This window comes from Macrobrachium rosenbergii, chromosome 42, assembly GCF_040412425.1.
Source record: "Macrobrachium rosenbergii isolate ZJJX-2024 chromosome 42, ASM4041242v1, whole genome shotgun sequence".
NCBI classification, from domain to species: Eukaryota; Metazoa; Arthropoda; class Malacostraca; order Decapoda; family Palaemonidae; genus Macrobrachium; species Macrobrachium rosenbergii.
This window is the reverse complement of record NC_089782.1, coordinates 47,133,822-47,143,821: the sequence shown is the minus strand read 5'-3', so window position 1 is coordinate 47,143,821 and position 10,000 is coordinate 47,133,822. Positions and strand designations below refer to the sequence as shown.

Sequence of the window (10,000 nt, the reverse complement as noted above, 5' to 3'; positions counted from 1 at the left end):
ATGTTAAAGAATATTTATGATGTATTATTATTAGCACATACGTTATGCACCAGTATCTTGTATTATTAGAGAAACTCTCAATAATAACAATGAGATATTATTTAATATTAGCTACAATGTTAAAGAATATTTATGACGTATTATTGTTAGAACTGTATCTATAAGGTTTTGTTAATGCTAACGTTAGCAAATAAGTTATGCAGCGATATCTTGTGTTATTAGAGAAAACCTCAGTAACAACCATGAGATATCATTAAATTTTTTTAAAGGTCGTCTTACGTTTTGTAATCGCATCTGACCAATAATACACTGTATACAGTACCTTCAGTGATATAAGTCTTTATTGTTCAATATTATTACCAACGTCAAGATAATGATTGTATTATGATATTTTAATTTCGTAATTTTATTCCATTCCTTTTAGGTCTTGCAGTCGCTGTATTATCAGCCAATGAGGAAACACCAAGGGTGAGAGTTCCATATATTTCAAGAGAATTAAACTTATTTATTTATATTAATTTATTCCAATCTTCTTAATGAATGTTTTCCATTAAAAAGCCACTGACTTTTAGTTAAACAGTAAATTTTCGATTAGTAGCGTTATTGCCAGCTAAGTTATTGCAGAAGTCTTTCCAGTTTTTTTGCATTTTAAGGTATTTTAAAAGATTTACTTTTTAGTACTTGAGGATTTTCCAAATTCTGCGTTTGTAATCTAAACTCTTCCAATAGACCTGGAATTTTTGTAATCTACGCTCTTCCAATGGACATGGATTTTTAACTTTTTATCTATAAAATTCACATTTATGTAATCCAGATTCCCCCGCCCCCCAAAAAAATTACTTTCCAAAATTATCATTTTTCAAATGACCATTTCAGTTCACGTTAACTTTCTCTAAAAGTTTTATTCTTTGTCATTGAGATTCATCCACAAGAATTTTCAAGTTTTTTTTTATTTTTTTATTTTTATTTTACCAAGATTAAGAATAAAATCCATTGACAGGGGAAGCGCGGCTTCATTAGCGGAGGGGGAGATGGTTACGGAGGGGGCGCAGGAGGGGGAGGTGGAGGATATGGAAGTGGTTCTGGGGGAGGAGGCGGAAGCTACGTAATTGTTGGTGGCGGCAGCAGTGGCGGCCATGGCCCAAGTGGATCCGATATCGCTAACCAGGCTGCTGCTGACGCCACAGCAGCTGCCGCAGGTCTGAAAGGAGCTGCCCAAGCTGCTGCTTCTGCTGCTGCCGGAAAAGTCGCAGCCACTGCCGCCGCTGCTGCTCAGACAGCGCAAGCTGCTGCCGCTCAGAAACAGGCACAAGCCGCACAGCTCACGCAAGCAGCTCAAGGAGCCCAAGCTGCTGCCTTTGCTGAATCAGCCTTGGCATCTCAGGCTGGTCAGGCTGTTCAAGCTGCTGTTCTGGCAGCCTCTTCAGCCCAGTCTCTACAAGGCAGCCTGAACGAGGTGACGGCTGAAGCAAGCGCCTTAGCATCACAAGCTGCGACCAGCCTTCGCTGCCATTCAGGCCTTCCTTGACTCCCAGCAGGCTATGGCCTGGCAGGCTCAGCAGGCTGCCAATTCCCTCAACCAGAAGCAAGCCCTCGCTCTCAACGACCTGCAGTCAGCACAGGCAGCGGCAGCCCAAGCACAAGCGGCAGCTTCCAAGGCTCAGGCTAAGGCTCAAGGCAGCGGAGGAGGTTATGGGACTGGCTCTGGCGGTGGTTATGGTCATTAAATACAGGTTTTGTAAAGGAAACACAAAAAATGTTTTCTAGACTGAATCTGAATGTTTGTTGCTCTAAGAATTGTGTCAAAAAGTTTATTTACTAAGTTACTGTCTTATCAAGCACTGTCAATGATATATCACAAAATAAATGATTTAGCAGTAAAGCTAGAAGTCATTTTCTCTAGCATCCTTAATAATAATAATAATAATAATAATAATAATAATAATAATAATAATAATAATAACACTGAATACAAAACCTAGCCAGGTAAGACTATTTCAGTTTTTTTTTTAATTATCTGCCTCTCAGAAGCACCGTTATCCTTGTTAACAAGGAACACAAAGAAAACTTATTAAAAACATGAATGAAAGCCAAGAATGAATGGAACAAACACACAAACACGTTTCTTTTAATTATTTGTTTGTTTAAAGACATCTTGTATGCATAATTATAAATGTTATTTTCTCCCTTTAGTAGAACTGAAGGAATTTTTAAGTCTTGATATTATACCTTCACAACCTTTTATTTTAATAATAAAACTGCACCTCAAACAACCTGTTTTTCTTCACAACAGTATTTATGACCTTCTTAATTAAAAGCCCATAAAAGGTAGTAATAATCTCATAACTCAAACTCTGAATTTTAAAGATTCCTATAAAGTTTTTCAACTTCTGTTTGTTTCACTATAACCCTATTTTCATTCATCCTTTCCTTAAATGCATCCTTCCTCCTCCTTACTAAACTAACTTGTTTTCATTGCATTTAATGCAACATTTTCAACTACCCTTATCTCATTTATGTTTTCACTTTCACCTTCACCAGATAAAAATAAAAAATAATTTGAGCCATTCTTCATCTCGTCATCAACATCCATCAACATGTTCTTTACTACTCTGTACTATCTCGTTAATTAACTGTTGCTCACAATATTCTTTTCTATGAATAATTTAAAAGTATTTCTTAAGAACTACACATTTAAAAACTAGTAGTTCCTCATGGAAAGACATTTCCACGAGGATTCTTTAATTTCATTCACTTCATGAACTCCATATCTACCACGTACCCATACTTTAACATTAAAATCACCCAACACAATCATGCTTCCGTGTTCACTAAGCCAGTTTGAATAGATTCATGTGTAAATGATATGTACATAATTTCTTATAAATGGAACAAAGAAACCCTTATTAATAAGATTATCACCAAATTACCTTTGGTTTATAATCCACATATATGGGGAAATGGAATGGAATATAAAATTAGGCCAAAGGCTAAGCGCTGGGACCTATGAGGTCATTCAACGCTGGAAGGGAAACAGAGTAAAAAGGTTTTCAAGGTGTAAAAGGGGGAGAACCTCGCAGTTGCATTATGAAACAAATGTTAAGAGGGGGTGGAAAGTAAGACGGAAGAAAGAGAATATGAACAGAGGTACAGTAAAGGAATGAAAGGGTTGCAGCTATGGGCAAATGGACGTTGCAAAGAACCTTAAGTAATTCCCACAGTGCACAGCGTGAGGTGCACTGGCGGCACTACCCCTCTACGGGAAGGTATCAGGGACAAATCTCACTTAATGACCACGACACATAAATGAGTACAGCAATAAAAAATCAGAGGTGCAATAGAACGGAGTCTGATGAGAAGACGTGCCTGGCTAGAGAGAAGTGAGGACTTCGTGACACCCAGTTTGGAATGAAAGGGAAATTTATAAGATGATGAAAGGGTAATAAGAGGGACAGAGAAGAAGAAGTACCTTAAGGACTGCGTAGAATCTCAATGAGAGACCTTGAGATCTCGTTCAGGGGAGGCTAAAATACCATAATAACAAAATTCATCAGCGTCGATACACATTAAGAAACTGCAGTGGGTGTGTGAATGAAGGAAGAAATATATCTTAGATAAACAAGATGGAGAGATCCTTAAAAATAAACGGGGAGAGGTATAAAAGATTCCATTACCTTTCCCTTGGTGTTTCATTCTATTTTAAGGTGGTTGAGATTCCTTCCTGTTGCAAGCAAACTATCATAAAGAATAATTCCGCATGCAGATTCGAATTGAACAGCCCTAAAAATAACGCATTTTCTGAAAACCCAGTGAAGAGAGATAAGGATAAAAGGGGAACAGAGAGAATTAGTATGCATGGAAAAGAGAGAGACAGAAATTGGTTATCCAAAGATCGCGGGAGAAGACGCAGATGGGATTCAGTGCCAACAGTAAGACGACAAAAACGTCAATGAACGGAATACTTCAAGAGAACAATAGGTTGTCGCTGGCATTGTGGAAGTACCGGCCTTTACATTTAGTAGTGAGTAAAAATAAAAGACTAAGAAGGAAGATCCTATAAATACTGTTATCTAAAATGAAAACAACGGTGTTGTGCGTAGACTCTCTGATCCCCGTCAGACAAGGGGCGGATAAACAATGAATAATATAGTGGTTTTCCTCCTTAAGACGAGTAGTAAAACTACCAAAAAATTCAAAGTTTTCGTTGCGACGGATAAACAGACAATAAATAATATAATGTTTTCTTTCTGACGAGAAGCAGGAAAACTTACAAAATAATAGGCTTAATTGACAAAGTTTAGACAGACTATCCTAAAATAAGCCTTTGCTGACGAGGGGCAGAAAGACTACCCAAAGTATAAGGCTTTACAGATGAAAGATTATTTTAGGTTACTGACAATGGGTGGAAAGACTACAATATATGAGGCTTTACTGATTCAGGGGCAGAGAGACTACCCAAAATATAAAGCTTTACTAAATAGGGACAGAAAAACTACCCAAAATATAAGGCTTTACAGACAGCTGGAAGAAAGACCACCAAAATACATGGCTTTACTGACAACTGGCAGAAACACTACCCAAAATATAAGGCTTTATGACTATAGGTAGAAATACTACTTTGGGATGCTAATGTGAGTAGAAAGACTACCCAAAATATTAGGCTTTACTGATGAAGGGTAGAGAGATTACCCAGAATGTTAGTCTTTACTGATAAAGGGTAGAGATATTACCCAAAACATAAGGCTTTACTGATTAAGGGTAGAAATATCACCCAGATTATAAGGCTTTACTGACAACTGGCAGAAAAACTATCTAAAATATAAGGCTTTACTGATAATGAGTAGAAATACTACTTTGGGCTATCAATATGGGTAGAAAAACTACCCAAAATATTAGGCTTTACTGATGAAGGGTAGAAAGATTACCCAAAATATAAGGCTTTACTGATGAATAGTAGAAAAACTACTACCCAAAATGTAAGGCTTTACTAATAAAGTGTAAAGATACTACCCCAAAATATAAGGTTTTACTGATGAAGAGTAGAAAGACCCCTCAAAATATAAAGCTTCACAACAAGGGGTAGACAGAAGGTAGAGAGGCACCACCTGTGTTAAAACACTTTTCTTCTGCTCAGTTGTAGGAACATTGCCAAGCGCACAAAGCTCTGTTTCCAAAAGAGATTAGATAAACGGACAGAAGAACGGTTACAGAAGTTCCATATATCAATGAACTGATGGAAGGGAGAAGGGGGATGACTCGGACAGGTCCTTCACACCACCCGGAGGGAAAATAGAGCCTAGTTGGATAAGAGTTAGGAACCAGGAGACTGTAGATAAGTGGAGATTTGTGGAAGCAAAAGCACAGGAAAGACATGAGTTCCGTAATTTCATAGAGGACCTTTGTGTTTTACAGTGTTGGAGACGTAGGTGACGATGATATTATAATTAAGACTGTTTAATTATGATAATTAGTATTTTCCAAACAATTATCGCTAAGTTCCTCTTTGTTGACGATTGTGTACTGAAAAGTGGTCCCAAAGTAAAAGCTATCAGTAAAAATACTGCACTAGAGATAACCTTATTTGGAAGTCGGTCGATCGAATGAGAGAGAGAGAGAGAGAGAGAGAGAGAGAGAGAGAGAAACAGAGAGAGAGAGAGAGAGAGAGAGAGAGAGAAACATGTATTAATATTTTTATGAGAGAGAGAGAGAGAGAGAGAGAGAGAGAGAGAGAGAGAGAGAGAGAGAGAGAGAGAGAGAGAGAGAGAGAGAGATTTCTAATTAAATTTACATGTATGAATATTTTTAATACGAGAGAGAGAGAGAGTGTGTCGTTTTCTAATTTCTGTACATGATTACCCAACATGATTTACAATTCCCCTCCTTTCTATGATACCCCGTCAACAGTTAAAAGGAAGACCTCATTCTTATTATCAACGGAATGACTTTTCAAGTCTTTTACCTTTTGTTCTTTGCATTTCAGAACGATCTTCACTCGAGAAAGACACTGCAGATCATCCTAAAAGACGAGACTTGTTCTTATTGTTCTAGTTAGTGAAATGTTGCTAAGCGTTGTCATTTATAATATTTGGCATTCATTTTATTTCTAACGGTTAAAATCGTTGGGAAACATTTCATGATCTTTGGAAAAAGTATAACTAATCTTTAAAATTATCACTATGCACTACCAGGATAGTGATTGTCTTCCAGATTTTCATGTCGAATTTTGCAAAATTTTAAACACTAGCTGTCAACCTTTTTGAGAGTATAAAAGGGGATGCTGCAAAACAGAATTCATCACATCTTTCTGGAATAGCTTCCGCTTGAGACCTCGCTCCACCATGGCCCGAAAACTCTGGATTCTTTGTCTCTGCTTAGGTAAAGCCAAACGCCTCTTGAATAATTCAATTTTGTTTTTATTATGAAGTTTGTTTGCTCAGCTGCTCATTCTTATCAGTTAATTCCTGATAATATAACTTGTGGCTTACAGTAACTACAAAAGTAATAAAAGGAATTTTGGTATACAGAGTAAGTTGGCTAATTAGCCTAACCATATCTTTTAGTCTTGTGATAGTTACTTTTAGATAGCCAAAATCATGCAGTTGAATGATACGAAATTATAGTTATAGTATTAAAAACAGAGCAATAACTTTAATTACATTTTTCTCTACCTTCATACCTTTGTTTTTCAAGAATAGGTTATAATTTTTTTTATTGCTTGTTCGAGAAATCTATCATATCACTGAAAACGGATTATGATTCCGAATAGTAGGACTTTGAAATAGAGATAAAATGAGAAAGTTGATATCTTTATAAACGCAGGTCAGTAACTAGTGTTTGTTCTTGAAAGTGTCCATATTCTGGTATTGAAGTACCAATAACACTAATAAGGTAAATTGATTTCAATGATAAACATGGTTCGACAAAATTTTTTAGTATAATATTTTCGACGTTTTATACATACACACGTTTTATACATACACACACACACACACACATATATATATATATATATATATATATATATATATATATATATATATATATATATATATATATATATATATATATATATATATATACATTTATGTATTTATTTTTACTTCAGGACTATGCCTAGCAGAGATGGACGTAGCCGAGCAAAAATCCGACAAGGATGTTGCCAAGGATGTTAAGAAAGACGTTGGGGAGGACGTCTTACGTGTAAGTATTTCTTATAATAATTATTAAATGAAACTTTAAAAAATTGCCTCAGTCAGTCCCTGTGTTCTAAACATCTTCGTGTAGAATTATTTCAGTGTGTAAATTTGACTTTGTGACGCCATTTCTACCAGCATTTTCACATGAGTTGAAACAAATTGTCAATTAAATTCTTTGTGAAATAGGTTGTCAGTTGAACTCGTAGAATCCAGATTCCACTTTACTGCGTTAGTTTAGTTTATAAGAGTGGCTAAATGCAGCAGCTTTGGTAGAGATGTTTTAAAAGAAATCATACTTAGTTTTAGATGAATTTTGATTCGAAATTCGTTAGTCTCTCATTCTTTCTCTCATCATCAACACTTTTGTTTTGCTAAATTTTATAAATTGTCTTCCTTGAAATAAATCTTGGCATAATTGCAACACATTTTTATTTATGAGAGTCGCTAGTTTTAAATGATATAAACCTTATCCACTGACTAAAAATAAGTTCTTAGATGAAAAATTATTCTTTATTGATAATTTATGAAAGAAAAAACCCTTGTTATATTACAGATAATTCGGATACACAAGTATTCTATCAATGTGTTGTGCATTTCGCACACAAGTTGCTATTTAAAGTATAGACTCTTGATTTCACGAATTTTTTTTTAATAGTTCAATTGTTTCTTTACAGGATAAGCGTGGCTCCTACGGTGGTGGTGGTGGAGGAGGAGGAGGCTATGGTGGAGGATCAGATGGAGGAGGAGGGGGTTATGGAGGAGGGTCGGGTGGAGGAGATTATGGAGGAGAGTCAGGTGGAGGAGGAGATTATGGAGGAGGATCAGGTGGAGGAGGAGGAGGGTACGGAGGAGGATCTGGTGGAGGAGGAGATTATGGAGGAGGATCAGGTGGAGGAGGAGGAGGGTACGGAGGAGGATCGGGTGGCGGAGGAGATTATGGAGGAGGATCAGGTGGAGGAGGAGGAGGAGGGTACGGAGGAGGATCAGGTGGAGGAGGAGATTACGGAGGAGGATCAGGTGGAGGAGGAGGAGGGTACGGCGGAGGATCCGGTGGTGGAGGAGGAGGGTACGGTGGAGGATCAAGTGGAGGAGGTGGATTGTATGGCGGAGGAAGTGGGGGTTATGGAGGAGGTGGAAGCTACATTATTGTTGGTGGGGGCAGCAGTGGTGGCCATGGCCCAAGTGGATCTGATATTGCTAACCAGGCTGCTGCCAAGGCTACAGCAGCTGCTGCAGGTCTGAAGGGAGCTGCTCAAGCTGCTGCCTCTGCTGCTGCTGGTCAAGCTGCAGCTGCAGCTTCTGCTGCTGCTCAGACAGCACAAGCTGCTGCCTCTCAGAAACAGGCTGAAGCTGCACAGATTACACAAGCAGTTCAAGGGGCCCAAGCTGCTGCCTTTGCTGAATCTGCTTTAGCAAGTCAAGCTAGTCAGGCTGTTCAGGCTGCTGCCTCGGCAGCTTCTTCAGCTCAGTCTTTACAGGGCGGCTTAAGCCAGGTAAGCGCTGAAGCTGGTGCCCTCGCTGCACAAGCTGCCAACAGCCTCGCAGCCATTCAGGCCTTCCTTGACTCTCAACAGGCTATGGCTTGGCAGGCTCAGCAGGCTGCCAGTTCACTCAGCCAGAAGCAGGCTCTTGCTCTCCATGACCTACAGTCAGCCCAGGCAGCAGCTGCTAAGGCCCAGGCTGCTGCTTCCAAGGCTCAAGCTAAGGCTCATGGCAGTGGAGGTGGCTACGGCGGCGGTTCTGGCGGTGGATACGGACACTGAGCTACCAGACATATGAGATGTGATTTGCGAAGGATATTTGGTTATGATTAGTAATAATCATTTGTTTTTTATCAGTAAGACATAACACTGCTGTAAGAGATGCTGAATGGAACATATATTTTGTACTGATATTTTGAAATACAGCTTTTTGTCAATATGATGTGTTGTTTGCTTGCACTGACCTGAATAACTGAGAATCTGTGTTGGACGACAAAAAATTTGGTAGCAAGGCTTAGAAAAACAATGAAGTGAGATCTCCAGTATGTCCTGTCTACTGTATGTATTAGAAAAAATAAAAAAAGTAATAAATGCGCCGAAGCTTCTTCGGCGCAGTCGAGTTTTCTGTACAGCCTCTATAGCGTATAATCAAGGCCACCGAAAATATATCTATCTTTAGGTAGTCTCGGTATAAGGCTGTGTGAACCGGGGCCCATGAAACTTTAACCACTACCCGGTGGTGGCCTATCCTATATCGTTGTCAGAAGCACGATTATGGTTAACTTTAACCTTAGATAATGTAAAGACTACTGAGGCTAGAGGTCTGCAATTTCATATGTTTGATGACTGGAGGGTGGATGATCAACATACCAATTTGCAGCCCTCTAGCTTCAGTAGTTTTTAAGATCTGAGGCCGGACAAAAAAAAGTGCAGACGGACAGACAAAGCCATCTCAATAGTTTTCTTTTACAGAAAAATAAAAATGAAACAAAGGTAACATTCTTAGGAAATACAAATCATTATAGCTGTCGAACAGAAAATGAATTATCTTTATTTCACAAAGTTCTTTATTTCACAAAGTTCTCTGAACCGAATTCTTTGCTAAAAAAAAAAAGGGCTGTAGCTCGGATATACTCGTAGTTGAGAGTAATTCCAATGGAAACCTTATGATAAGTGAAAATGTGGGTATTAACAAACACTAATTAGATTAACTCTGTGAAACTTATACAGTAATTGTTCCATTAATAGATTTTTTCATACTTACAATGACTAAGAAATAGAATAAAATTTTAGTTATAAAACCGATTTTATTTTTACATATTC

The 10,000-nt window shown here is 38.1% G+C and overlaps 2 protein-coding genes and 1 pseudogene across 3 annotated transcripts in view; 2 read left to right on the top strand and 1 right to left on the bottom strand.

Moving 5' to 3' along the window:
• Positions 1–1,877, top strand: part of LOC136827592 (glycine, alanine and asparagine-rich protein-like) — a 5,944-nt pseudogene extending 4,067 nt beyond the window's left edge.
• LOC136828410 (glycine, alanine and asparagine-rich protein-like) overlaps positions 1–10,000 on the bottom strand; it is a 282,803-nt gene that overhangs the window by 32,449 nt on the left and 240,354 nt on the right. The window lies entirely within an intron of this gene.
• LOC136827591 (uncharacterized) lies at positions 7,123–9,406 on the top strand. Its single transcript, XM_067085068.1, has 2 exons — positions 7,123–7,200; positions 7,871–9,406. Exons 1-2 carry the CDS (start codon positions 7,123–7,125, stop codon positions 8,957–8,959), a joined length of 1,167 nt encoding a protein of 388 aa, XP_066941169.1. The 3' UTR covers positions 8,960–9,406.